This window comes from Sebastes fasciatus, chromosome 4 (genome assembly GCF_043250625.1).
Source record: "Sebastes fasciatus isolate fSebFas1 chromosome 4, fSebFas1.pri, whole genome shotgun sequence".
NCBI lineage: Eukaryota > Metazoa > Chordata > Actinopteri > Perciformes > Sebastidae > Sebastes > Sebastes fasciatus.
The window spans coordinates 34,296,930-34,311,171 of record NC_133798.1 but is presented as its reverse complement, the minus strand read 5'-3'; the positions used below and the strand labels follow the sequence as shown (position 1 = coordinate 34,311,171).

Genomic DNA, 14,242 nt, shown 5'->3' with positions numbered 1-14,242 from the left:
CTGGCGATACGATATGTATCACGTTACAGGGGTAACTAATCAATATATTGCAATACTTTAAGCGAGGTGATATATCAAGATTTTTTTTTTTTTAAATCTAATTTTAGGAAAACTGTCATAGTAAAAAGAACACACCACTAAATGCATAAAACCTGAGCGAAATTTTTGTTATACAATCAGAACAGCGGGATGTGCTTTTGCATTCATCACAGTGACTGTAACATCCAACATAGCACTACTACTTTTTGTGCAATCTGAGCCACTAATCTTTGCATGTAAACTATCAATAAAATGAGTTGATAGCGTTTATGAGCATTGATACAGTATCACATAAACATAATATCACAAGTATATTAATATTGTCTTACAATCCCTCTAATTATTCATATGGATCATTTATGATCTGAAAATGACTGCTGCCAATTTGGAAACCTCTCTTCAATTATATTGATTACATGCAGCTTATAGGACAATATCCAGTACAACCATCACCATTGAACAATATTGACATTGGAGAAAATGTTGCAATCTGCTCCCAGAAGTTGTGGTGCAAAATCAAGTAGGCCTAAAAACAGGAACTCTAAGCAATGACACTGTATAGTAGTGCAGGCTACAATAGTCTTTGCTGCTCACATTTTTTAAGTTTATATTTTCTTATATTGTCAATCCCCCACATGTCCAAATGTTATAATTATTTCCCCCTTATCTATCTATCTATCTATCTATCTATCTATGCATGTATGTACAGTATGTATCTTCTAGCTTGTGTTGATGTTTCATGTGCAAGCTACTGTTCCCTACATGAGTTTGTATTGCAGGTTACAGTTTAAACATATGAGATCAGGAAAGCAGAAGTTTGGTATAAAACTACCATACATATTTGTTTGAACTTTTACATTTGCATGTTAACCAAAGTTTCATCATCTTATCCAGGACACAAATCTTGGGACTGTTTTTTCCAACAAAATAGTAGCACTGAACGCACCACACATCAACAACAACAACAACAACTAGCTAACAAGTGAACGCACCACCATCCACAAACACAGCAGTGTGGCCAGCTGACCTCAAACATTCATTTCTGAGACCTAAATCACCACAAACACTGGCAACGAGAGCATGAACAAAAAATGGACATTTGGGAGCTTTAACTGCAGCAGGAACCAGCCAGCATCATCATGCATGTTCAGTAGATGTTCAGTGTAGGTTTGGCCTCGTGTCTGTTGGGGGTTACAGGTTTTTTATCAGCACCAACACACTCAAAGGTTGGTAATAAAGTGAGGAAAACCCATCGAGTTCCACCAAGTGCTTCAGGACTATTGATTTACCTTCACTTCTACTCTCACATGGACTCGTACAGTCGCTCCTTCCTTCTCTCTTTCTCTCTCTCTGAGGGTCGTCTTCTCTTCCTCTCCTGCTGCTGCTTCCTCCCACTCCTCCTCCTCCTCCTCCTCCTCCACCACTTGATTATTTTCAGCTCCGCCGGGTGTGTGTGTGTGTGTGTGTGTGTGTGTGTGTGTGTGTGTGTGTGCCAGGCTTTGGCTGGCTGACTGGCTGGTTTGGGAAATACCTGGTCACGATCAATGAGGAGAGGGTTCATCCTGGTTGCATACCGCCCTCTACTGTCCTCAAATGAGAACTTAATGTTAGACCTTAAACGCACCATGGTGCCTGTGCCAAAAGATGTACAGTATCTCTGCAACAAAAAAACATCAGCCTGCAACTCAGTGAATATTACAGATCAAATGAGTAGTAAACAAATGAAAATGGGAGATGCATTATGAAGAAGTTTGTGCAACTCACATCATATATTGACACACATTGCGTCAAAAGCAGCCAACTAATGGTGCATTTGGATGCTTTCTCGTCGTTGCAGGTTTATTTCATTACAGCACTGAACTGTACTTGACCAGTAATTGACAAATACACCAGGCTCTTAATCACTAATTATTCTCAGAAAAGCAGAGAGGATATGATGTGTTTTTTTCCTTTGCATGGCTCGCCAGGATCGCAGTGTTCCTCCTCTATGCGCCTTAACCCGAGCACAAACACAAAGAGACAAAAAGACATCATGAAAGCTTTAAGTGACTCGTTGGGTTGAGGGATAAAAATAGACCTGGTTGCTCTGCGAGGAAAACCCTGGTCTGGATCGCCCTCTAGAGGGGAGACTCTGCCAAGACAAGAGACAATTTATGCATGGATGAGCTGCTTCTTTTATATTTTTCTTCAATAAAAAAAGGTGTTTTATTGCTCAACATTATTGTAAAGCAACAGCCACCTTTATTTCTAATCAATTTGGATCACTTTTATTTTTGCAAATACAATAATTTGATATGCTCAGTCATGTTTATCTTATTTAAATTGTAATTAGTTTCTTTTTATGTATTTAACATAATGTCCATCTAAACTTCCTTCTGCATGAAAAAGAGGACAAAATGAGTTCATCTTCATGCACATCCTTAATTACAAGCAGGAATGTAGCTTATTAATCAGCTTTTTTTTTTGTTTGTTATCATGCTAAAGCTGATGCATGATGTATAATTTTATATAAATGGTTTGGGTGTTTTTAGTTTTTCCGAGTTAAAACTATTCACACTTGCTTCTCTGTGAAACACTTCCAGTCGATTCAGAAAATTGAGTTTGAGCGCCCTTCCTCCTGCAGAGCATCCACCTACACACACACGTGTCCTCACATGCAGACCTGTAGCAGCAGCACCCACTGAGAGAGCTGCTGGGTGTGTGTTTGTGCATGTGTCTTCAGTCTTTATGAGAACCAGTGTTGGAACTTTTAGAGTGCATGTGGACATGTTTTTCTATTTCTGGGAAGTTTAAAAATAAGATTTGTCTTTAGAGCGAGTATTATAATTAGAACAGGTTCAGCTAAGACTCACGGTTTTTGGACAAAGATTTGGGTTAGACGAGTAAGGAATACAACACTTTTGACATCTCGGCCGGGATTCCCTCAAAAAAGAGATTTTAAATCTCAATGGGAATATCCTGGTAAAATAAAGGTTAAATACTATAAATAAAAGTACAGATATATTGAAAATATCAAACACGTATGAGGCAAACTCAAAAAAAAAAAGTTGGTGGCTAAAGGATCCATTTTAAAAGTGGAATTTGGTAAAGCTTAATGTCTGTACGTCTCATCAGAATTACATGAAGTTTATGAATAACAGTCAAGATTATATTTATAAGGTTCGAGTTCACTTTACATTAATGAATGGATAGAAGGCCCTCACAAGTATTATAGCATCAGAGTAGAGCCTCTAACAGCAGAGTGTAAAATAAAGTGTGTGTTCTAAACATGGCAGCAACTATTTATAGGTCGTTCAATTATTGAGAGCCAGATTCTACTCTTTTCTACTTCACTAGCACCCCCAGCACCTCAACACACATACACAAACACACTTTCTGGGCTGAGGGGAGACGCAGTGTTGATGCAGACATGTAGACAGCCGGGAAGGCACGTTTGTGTATGTGTGTGTATTCTAAATGTAGATGCCAGATCGTGAGCTAAAATTACCCTCCTCACTCTGCTTTGGTACGGATATAGGTGAGTACAAATAGAAGGAAGAGGGAAAGGGAGAGACGGGAGGGTGGAAAGGATAAATGGATGAATGAGAATGTGAATGGATCGTGAATGGGAGGAGAAAGGTAAGTTTGGAAAAGGTTTTTGAACATGCAAGTTTTGAATTGTGACGCAGCAGAATTGCATCTTTGTCTTGGTACCAGACTAGTTTTCAGCTTAACTACAGCAAACTTCTACATAAAGCAAGTAAAATAAGGACAAAAGTTCATACTTCCATACAAGTTTATGATAAAAATCCAATGAAACATCATTGATTCATACAAAGTAGCATAGTCAGCCAATTCAACTTAAGCTCTAATAAAAAAAGAAAACAAGATTAAATAAAAAGGTAGAAAGAAATGCATTCATCAACATGTTCCAAAACAAGAGGATCTTTATCTTTTCCTACAACAATCCGACAAAAATATTTATCAGTTACAACTTGGCAGTCTTTTGTTCCACAAAAATACACAGAATAATATTTAAAAAACGAAGGGGGGGAAAAACATCTAGATTTACTTGAACTATCGCCGTGGCCAAGAGGATTATGGGGAGTAAATGATGAAAAGTCTGGGCCCTTTGTCTGATATTCTGAAACCCAAACCCCGACCCCCCCCCCCACCCCTCCAAAAACAACAACACAAAAAAACGGGATGTGCGAGTTGGAAAGTGAAAAAGACGTGGAGACCAGTTAAAAAAAGAGTAGGTGACAAATAGTCCGTCTTGGTGCGGAAAAGATCCTGATGCGATGCAGTTCAATGAGCAATATGTACTGTATGTGTGTGTGCGTGCGTCTCAATAGATTCGGCCTCGGCTCCTGTTTCCTCGGCCTCCGAAGCCTCGTCCTCGGCCGCCCCTGAAACCGCCACGCTGCTCTGGAGTTACAAAAAAACAAAACAAACAGGTCAGTGTGTACATATTATGGACTATAACCTGATCAACATTGCATTCTTGAGGCTGATATCTATATGTGAGAATTAAAAAATAATAATTATATAGATCAATATTCAACATCATGTTTGATAACCACAACAGAAGTTTAAATGCTAAAGGATATGTGCTGAGCAGGACAGTTGTAGTTGAAAAATAAACTTGGTGTTCTGGTGACAAACTATGTAAAACAACTTAAAGTGCAGTATAAAGTAAATAAAAAGGTGAACATGCTGCAAGACAGTGTTTACAAAAATGAATAGAACAAAATAAAAATGTCACAGTGCTCCTCACCATAAGTAAAATTGCCAATGGTGGCGCTGTACTTGCCGCTGGGGGGATTGTAGATTTGCCGCGCGTCCCTCCGGGGCTGAGGAGAAACCTGTTTTTGTGTGCTGCCGCCGGAGCCCATCTCCTCACCGGACGGGCGCTTGGCCCTACACAAACACAAAAGAAAAGAAGATGAAGACCTAATGGAGCAACAAGGACACTCAGCTGCCTCGGCTGTATGTACGACTTCTGATCGCTAAATCAGTGGGAGCAGACTTACGCTACTGCCTCTGCCTTCTGGACAGGTTTCCAGGATAGAGTGACTGTGCTCTTGAATGATGGAGGGTTGTGGAAGAGATCCTGAAAAAAAAAAAAATAGAACTATTGGTTGCAATGCAGAGTTTATATTTTAGTCTCCTGATTCACTAAGATACCAGAAAAATAGAAACCATGTACATTGTAATGCAATAATATGCAGTCCTTATAATAATCTCCCTTGTCAGAAAAGTTCTGTGTTTAGTTTTGTGTTGTTGCAGTGGATCTTATTATTATTGTAAGGGGTGTCTTCACGTTTTAACATATTGTAGCTCAGTATAACACCATATAGTATGAAAACACCTTACCTTGATGAGGACGTTGATGTTGTTTGTGATCTTGAGGGCCACCACTTTGATCTTATTCTGATTACACAGAGAACACGAGTTAGTCCGAGATATTTTACAGCAGAATTCAAACAATTTACACTGCTCAGTCTGCATTGGGGATGTCACGATACCAGAAATTTCGCAGTCAATACCAGTGCACTTTCACGATTCTCAATACCAATTCAATACCACGGTAAAAGTAAAACAATAAATCCCATGTACTTCAACATGCAATTCCTTCTTCACCCTTTGCATCCTGGTTTTTGTTAGAAAGTTAAACAGGTCATAATTCCTTCTCTATTATCTAGTTTATATTGCTTTGAAAACATCTCCTTCAAACAACTGGATTTATTCAAGTTTCTCACCAAAAACTAAACTTTACAAGATTACATTTGAACACATCATGATAACATTAGAATCCTCCGTCCTTCGCCCAATACCATTTATTAGTGAATAGAGCCTGAACGCATCATAATGTAAATCAATGGCAACTCCCATGTTGAAGTCAGCAGGACGAAAGCTAGTTAACGTTAGCTGTTAGTGAGTTCACTGCATCTCAAACACATTTCTATCGTCCCGCCATTAGTCTCGTGCCCTGACGCTACTTGTGGTACCGTAGAAAAACGAGTACCGTCATGTTTTCAAAATTTCGGCATCGACTTGGTACCGAAGTATTGGTTCTCGTGACATTGCTAGTTTGCATTTTTGTTGACTGTAGGCATTAAGTTTATACAGAGCAGTCGTTACCTCGTCTGTCTTCAGAGCATCTCCTGTCTTGCCTTGCAGTGCTACTCGCAGCTGTCTGATGTAAACCTGCAGGCCTCTGGCAAAATACTGTAACCTGTTGAAACACAAAGCACATTCAATTCCATGTGAAAAGTGTCAGTTTTTGGATAACATGACCAAGAACATACCCATCAAACACACCCGACATGCTCACTTATTTTACTAATTGTACTCTAGGAGACTTTTCTTTGTGCGTCACTCTCTCACCTGATCTTGAAGTCTTTGAGGCGCTCGGCGTCCACTTTTTCGAGGAGGAAGTCCGGCAGCTTCTTGCCCAGCTGGTGGAAGCCGAAGAGGAGACACTCCACGTAGCTGAACTGCAGTTTGGGCTCCTCGCTCGCCGAGTTCTCGCCGTTCTCTGCCTCATCTGGTGGCAGAGGCATGAACTCCTACACAAAAATCATGACCAGAACCTTTTTGTTAGCCTCCTTTATGGTCAAAAAGCTTAGACCATTAGGGTTTACTGGAACAAAGGGATTTATGGGAGTTTAGTCTTCCTTATTTTAACAATTATTTTGGAGCCTGCACTGAAACTACATCTACAATAAATCACTACTATTAGACCTCTTTGTACTTTATAGATCAGTCTATGAGGACATGTTTCAATAAATTCTCCCCTATTTTGAGTTTAACAACTCTGACAGTCGTAGCTGTAAAAATGTAGGCTTTAAAAAAGGAAGGTCGTTGGTTCAAATACCCAGACGGGACAAACTGTGTGAATAAGTCACGTTCACTGAATGTCCAAACAACTGCTATTAAAGTATCCTTCACCAGAAAATGAATCCTTAGTTGGCCAGGGGCCCACAGTAGAAAGCTGACTGAGATGATGCACAAAAATATGAACGTAAAGCAAAGAAATACTAGAAAGAGCAGTAAAAATCTCAGAATGGATCAGGGGAAATCTGCCAATGTGTATTTTGATTTTTAAGTGTATTCCTCCATGTCCAACGACAACATGACAGGCCGTTCTCACCAGCAGCTTGGTAAACAGCATGTTGAGGTTGGGCTCCAGCTTTTCCATGTCTCCACAGAACGGACTCATCTCAGCCAGCAGCTTCAGCACCTACACACACACAAACACACACACACAGCTTAGCAGATCCCCTCACACAGTGTAATGTGCATTGCTAATGAGAAACAGTGTTGCGTGGTGCAGACTAATGACCCATTAACAACATGCAGTTGGCTGACACCTCTGACAGGTGGCTGCCACGCTGACTTTGTTTACTACTACAACCGCTCACCAAATGTCAAACATTAGGAGTATCGACCTCACACCAGTGGCCATATTCGTCAGGCCTCTCGGGAATGGAAGTGCTGATTCAAGCTGAATAAATGAAGGTCGGGAAACTAGTCTTTTGTCTAATGGCCACACTGGCTTGTAACCTGAAACACTGACCAGGTATAGAGTTGCGAAGTGGGAGAGGGAGCGGTGTTAATGTTATTTAACATAGAAATACAAGACTCTCCAGGATAAAGTTACAATCCTTTAGGTTTATGTTATGACCCCCAGTTTTAATCATTTCATCTTTGTGTCTGAGAAATCGGGTTTTATCTGTCATTTTGGCGTGGCGAACGGGTGTAAATACTACAATACCCATGAGCCTCGGCCGCTTTTTGAATGGAGATGAGGCCAGTCAGAGGTGCAAATCAGAGCAGTAGCAAATTCACAAATTCACAAATCTTCTTTTAGATCTGACTTAGGATGTGGTAAGGGTGTGAGCAATAAATATAAAAAGCAAAAATTCACCTCCAACTGAATGTCCAGCTCAGCCACAGGACTTGTCAGAGCGCTGAGGTTGGGCAGGACTCGTTCACAGAAGTAGGTTACAAAACGTGTGGAATGGACATTTTTCTACAAGACAAGAGAGAACTATGATTAATTCACACTTTAATTATAGCAAACCATAATTACTTGTCATGAATGTATGCATATGATGTGAATAAATGTAAAAACAGACAATGTGTGCTACGTGTAGAGCTGCAATTTGTCAATTAACTGATCAACAGAAAATTAAATAGCAACTATTTTGATAATCGATTAATCGTTTAAGCCTCTTTTCATGCAAATATGCAAAATATTCTCTGGCTACAGCTTCTGAAATGTGAGGATTTGCTGCTTTTTTCTTTGTCTTGTGTAATATTAAACTGAATATCTTTGCAACAAGCGATGCGAAGACCAACTTTGGGTGTTAGTGATTAGCAAAAACAGTGACATTTACACTACATTTAAAACTAAACCATTAATTGAAAAAATATATAATGGTTAGTTGAAGCCTTAACTGAATGTTATGAATGAATGTTAACTTGGTTGATGTAAAGTGCGTTGGTTGTACTCACAGAGAACAGTGGCAAGGCCTGGCGTGTGCACTGCAGCAGGCGGTCTACAGTGTCAGGGTCGGCTGGGTTAAGGGCCTGCTCCAGGAAAGCCTGCTCCACCACCAGCTCCACCAGCTGCTGCCGCCCGTTTACTGTCTGCAGCACCCGCAGGCCCGACACGACACGCATCAACAGCACAAACTCCTCTCCTGTCACATCCTCCAGCACCTGAGAAGGCAGCAGGGAATGGAACTCTTTATCAACCTATGTTCTTGTCTGTTTTTATACCGGCTAACATCCACCAAATACTACATCATTGTTTGAACTCCCATCTATTGTCAATGTAAAAACTAGATGTTTTTTTCCCCACAGAGTAAGCAATAAGTCAGCTGAGTTTCAGCCAATGTAGCACATAAGACAAAAGCTCATCTCCACTTTTTAAATGGTAACTAACCCCATGGCCTTTAAATCAGATCGATTATACTACAAATTCATAAGTCAGTTTTATGCAGTAACAAAATAAACGCAAGTCTTTGAACAGAAAAAAAGTTTCAGACGACACCAACATAGAGAAGTCAGCAAAATGACCAGCCACATCCAAGCGGCAGTTTTAACACATCCTGATTCCAGTCCATTATATGGTGTGGTGTAGTTTGATGTAAATTACCTGTTTCATTCAGACTGACACAGAAAAAGATCACTCATCTATGATCATAGATCACTTGTCAATTCTACATTATATGCTAACCTTCTTTGTCTCCGCAAATACGTAATCCTCCACCTCCTTTGTCATGACTTCCTCTGTCAGGGTCTTCAGTTTGGTTGACAGAAACTTGATGGCCCGTTCCCGCACTATGTCCTCTCCCTGCAGGATCTGAGAGAAGAGGCCTCCGAGAGTACCTGGACGACAAAAGACAGCAGTAGATGGGATTGTGTTAATGCAAGTGAATAATTACAAACTCAATGGGATTACAACCCAAATCTCAATTAAGGATGCAGCGATCATTAAATACACAGCAAGTTGACTGATTGATATCTCATGTTTACTAAACAGTACAATCAGACCATTTGTGAAGACATACAGGATTAGATTATATTCTGGTCCCAGTCCTAAATATTATGAGGGGAAATAAACTCCTTCAGATCTAGATTAATTCCAATGGCAGATCTACCTGTTGTGATGGATGAATGATGAAGTCAGTAGGGGCAATACACACAGGCATTTGTATAAAAGTATGGACCATGGACAATTACTTAAAACACGCCTAATGACGTCCTTTGATTCACATGGCCAGTGAGACAGCCCTTAGCAAAACAACACGGGTTACAATAAACCATCTCAACAAGCAGAAAGAAATCTCACTCTGGAATAAATACCCCAAGGAGGAAGTGCAAGCAAGTCATTTTTCAGTGTCCTCTTTCTGCACAGCTCTTAACTGAGCTGAATAATTGACAAGCATACAAGTGCACGGTTTTGTCTCAACAGTGGGGGAAAGCAACGCTTACCTTTGGCATCTATCTTGAAGATAGAAACAAGTGCTCCATTCACTTGGTTGAACTCTGCTGTATCGTCTGAAAGCACAAAAAAATACAGATTCTCCATAAATCATTCTATTTAATATTAGTAAATTCAACAGACTAATGTGCTGTTCGGACTGACTAGCAAATCTGATTTCCAGGATATCCAATGAATTATACTAACTGAAAAACAGATTATGATATTCTGAATGGATCCTAGCTGTGCAAGTAAAGTAAACAACATGGTTGTATTTATAGTATAACCCAAACTCAGTTTTTCAGTGAGGGCACTTGTATATATATATATAAAAAAATAATAATAATCAAATACCAAAAAAGGTAAGTATCTTAAGTGTTTAGCTTGAGGCATCCAATACCTGTCTGAAGGAGCTGGGTGAGAATATCTGCAACTCTGAGGATGTTCTCGCCAGTTGCAAACCGTGGAAGCTCCTTGATGGCCTGCCGTCGGATCTGGACGAAGGCAAGCACAAATACACACAGAGGGGATTGTTATGATAGAATAAAATAAAATGACCACTATCAATCTAACACATAGAACCTGCAATGTATATAATAAACCCAAGTTTATTAGGTACACCTGTGCCCTTTAATACTCACCGACACATCCTCATCTTCACAAAGATCAAGCTGAGCATTGATGGCTGAATCGGCAAGTTCCGGGAAGCTGCTGAAGAACTTGGGAATAAACTGTGCTGCCAGGCGCTTCTCCTTCGGGCCACCCTTTACGCCATTCAAGATTACTTGGTAGGCATCTTTGTGCTGCAGAATAATAAAAAAAAAAGAGCGAATCAATAAACATGTGCAAGATGTATAACTATTGTATTGTAATTCCTTGTCAACCTCACATTACAATATATAATATGATGTTGGTTCCAAATTGAAAGTGACTTGTTTGGTCCAAAGCTCACTGTTTTGTGGCAGTCACTGGAACAGTGGTGCAACGTGCATACAGTTGAACCTTTTAAATGTGGGATATTGAGTGAGTGGGTGTTACAGTTCACCTGGTTATTTAGAAATGCCTGTATTTATGCATGTTTTCTGAAACTACCCTGCTTGAATAAGGGACATTCTGCTCTGGTGTATGATCATCACTTGATGCATCTATGCATGTTTTTACAAATAAATGTAATTTTAGCAGTTATGGAGTGTATCCCTCAGCCTGTGAAAACAGTTGAGAAAATAACCCTGGTAGTTTCATCCATGCTTTAACTGGGCGACTAGAAATTGATACCAGAAAACCTGCATTACAAACTGGGGGTGAGAATTTTGAAAGAAGAAGAGTATTTAGCAAGGACCTAGGCACCATAACAAAGATGCTATATGGCTATGTTGCATTGTGGGTTTTCTACTACAGGCTAAAAGTTAGGAAATCTCAGGCTCTGCAGCATTGATCTCGACTTCTCTTTATTATGTGTCTCCTGTAAGTCCCCTAATGTTATGGAAAGGCAACAATGCACACTTGAATACCTTCTTTAACTGGCAGCCTGGTAAGATATGTGTGTCTTTCGTTCATTTACTAGAAGATATCTCAAAATGACAATGGAGGAGGTGCCATTATGTTTCTGATACACATGTAGATTGGGTAGTTTCAGTCACAGTAACAAAACAAACCAGTGTGCCTCTGTTAAACAGGGAGGAGTAACCCGACCTGCAAACTGCCAAAAGAAACCTGCATGATCACTAACCTGTGAATGTTAACCATGTGCTCTATGTGCTAGAAACTGAAACTCAGATTTAAGGTGAAGTAAGTGATTTTTCCAATTGTGTCAGAAACATTCTCTTGAATGAGAAGTATTGCATTGAATCTGAGTAAACAACCTGAGCTTAATTAAGTAGTTAACTAGTTTAAAAGAAAATAGTCTCGCTGGTTAAGTAAAATAAACCGTTTAGTTGACTCAAACAATAAATACTGAGTTAGTACCGCCTCACGATGGTCGCTATGGCTATAGGCCATTAACGTTAGCACGGTCACTACAGTTGGCCCAAGGCCTATGGACGGAGGCTAGGTCAAAGGCGGATATGCGTCTAGTAGTACGAGGTATTACGCATGCGTAGTGTAGACCATATTCTACTGCGCATGCGCAATACCGCCAAAAGATATGACGCGTGTTCCATCCTCCTTCAATAGGCCTTGAGTTAGCCTAGCTACAGTTAACCAGCTAGCCTAGCACGCACACAACATTGCTATGTAGCTCAGTGGTTACAACAAAGTTAACAATTGTGGACGTGAAAAAAAGGTAATGCAGCAAAGCAACAAAGCTGTTGATTTAATAATGTTTTTAAAATGAGTAAATAGTGTTTTATGTACCTGGCTGAGGTTGTCCTTAGCATCAGCTAGCACCCCGTAGCTCCGGTACAGATCCTCGATAGTGACCGCCATCAGCGTGCCGCTTACACAGAAACACACACGATAAAAACCCTCTCTGCTCGCTTCTGCTCTGTTCTACAGGACCGTAGCTCAAACAACCGCCGTGTTGTCTGGGTATATGTGGTTCGGAAAGGGAACGGGGAGATGAAATTGAATGAAACACCCCCAACGACGGTCTGCTGTCTTCCCGCAGTCTCTGGTGTGGAGGCTAACGATGCTACGGAACAATGAGTGCATTGCTGTAGCCAATCACTGGGAGGCTCACACCACACGTGACCGCTGGTGTGCGCAGTAAAAAAAAACTTATGTTACCAATATGTTCAACATGACATGTAAACAGATGCAGCCTTATACTGACAGAACTCCCTTTATTTTATTATATGTATTGTATTTAAACTAGAAGTATTCTACTTTTTTATTTTACAGTACTCCCATATGCTTATATATTATATAATATATAATATAATATATAATATAATTATAAACATTTGTCATCTAATCAACTTTACATAGTAAAAAATAATATATATATATAATATATAATATATTTATATAATATATTTATTTATAATATATATATATATAATATATATATATATATATATATATAATCTATCTATATATATATTATATTATATATATATATATATTATAATATATATATAATATTATATATACTGTATATCCATTTTTTTTACTATATAAAGTTAATTAGATAAGAAATGTTTATCATTTCCTAAAATGTACAATATACTGTAATTGTTTGTATAAGAAACTTCAATACAATTTTAAACCCCCCCCCAAAAAAAACACAACATCTAAATAGATGCAAGTCACACACACCATGTTATAATGCTAGGGTGACCCTGTTGATCCTTGTTGTATGTACTACTTTATTTTTGTTAGATAAGCGTCTTTCCACCTGCACGACACATACAGGTTTTGATTTTGTATTTAAGAGTTTTGGTCTCTAAAGTCACAGCTTTGCTCAAAAATCAATAAAATCTTACAACTTTTTTAGATTTGTCACATACAGGTACATACATGAAATTTGACATTTGCATTTAACCAATCCTAAGGAGCAGTGAGCTGCTCTAAAGCGCCCGGGGAGCAACTTGGTGTTCAGTGTCTCGCTCAAGGACACTTGTAGACGTGTAGACAGTAGGAATCGGTTGAACCCCCGTTTTTGCAGTTGAAAGATGTCCACTCTACCCAGCGAGCAATAACCACCTAAAAATACAAAACGGTCCATCATCATGAAACCTTTAAAGCATCAGCATGTTCGTTCTGCCTCAATTGGGTCTCGAACTCACAACCTCGGACACCAAGGGCGCTCCCCGTCGCCTGTCGGTCGAGCTCATCCATCATTTGAGAGCCAATCATCTTGCGTATCGCTACCAAGATTCTACCAAGATTTGACCAATCGGAGGCCGCCCTGCTACCAAGAATGGCGACAGCCAATCACCGTCCGTTGCGTCTACCAAGATTTGACCAATCACACTCGCTATCGCTACCAAGATTGACGCCGGAAGCCACGCCCCTAGAAATCAACGTCAGGTCCCTTCAACGGAAAGTCAAGTCCTTCACCAGCATTTCTTTTCGACCCGACGTCTTTGCTATAGTTTGGGTAAGTTCATCGTTTACATTGGTGGCGAGCCAGCACGCTAGCGAGCTAATGTCATATCCACGTAACCTGGCTATCTCACACTAGTTGAAGTCGCGAACGACTCTCCATTCATAACCAGCTGACGTCAGCTGATATGACACTATGCTTTATTTTAGGCAGCTGACAACACTAGTGTGTTAGCCTGTCTG

At 39.8% G+C, this 14,242-nt stretch overlaps 1 protein-coding gene across 2 annotated transcripts; it reads right to left on the bottom strand.

Moving 5' to 3' along the window:
* Positions 1-3,796: 3,796 nt before the first annotated feature.
* Positions 3,797-12,660, bottom strand: api5 (apoptosis inhibitor 5). Of its 2 annotated transcripts, none has more exons than XM_074633817.1 (14): positions 12,368-12,660; positions 10,657-10,818; positions 10,416-10,509; positions 10,027-10,092; positions 9,269-9,420; positions 8,542-8,748; positions 7,952-8,056; positions 7,175-7,264; positions 6,409-6,590; positions 6,163-6,256; positions 5,395-5,451; positions 5,052-5,131; positions 4,796-4,938; positions 3,797-4,446 (listed from the first exon to the last, which is right to left on the bottom strand). In XM_074633817.1, exons 1-14 carry the CDS (start codon positions 12,437-12,439, stop codon positions 4,367-4,369), a joined length of 1,584 nt encoding a protein of 527 aa, XP_074489918.1. In that variant the 5' UTR covers positions 12,440-12,660; the 3' UTR covers positions 3,797-4,366. The 2 variants fall into 2 exon arrangements, with proteins under 2 accessions (XP_074489918.1, XP_074489919.1); XM_074633818.1 differs by having other exon boundaries at positions 4,832-4,938; positions 12,368-12,652.
* Between the last annotated feature and the right edge of the window lie 1,582 nt (positions 12,661-14,242).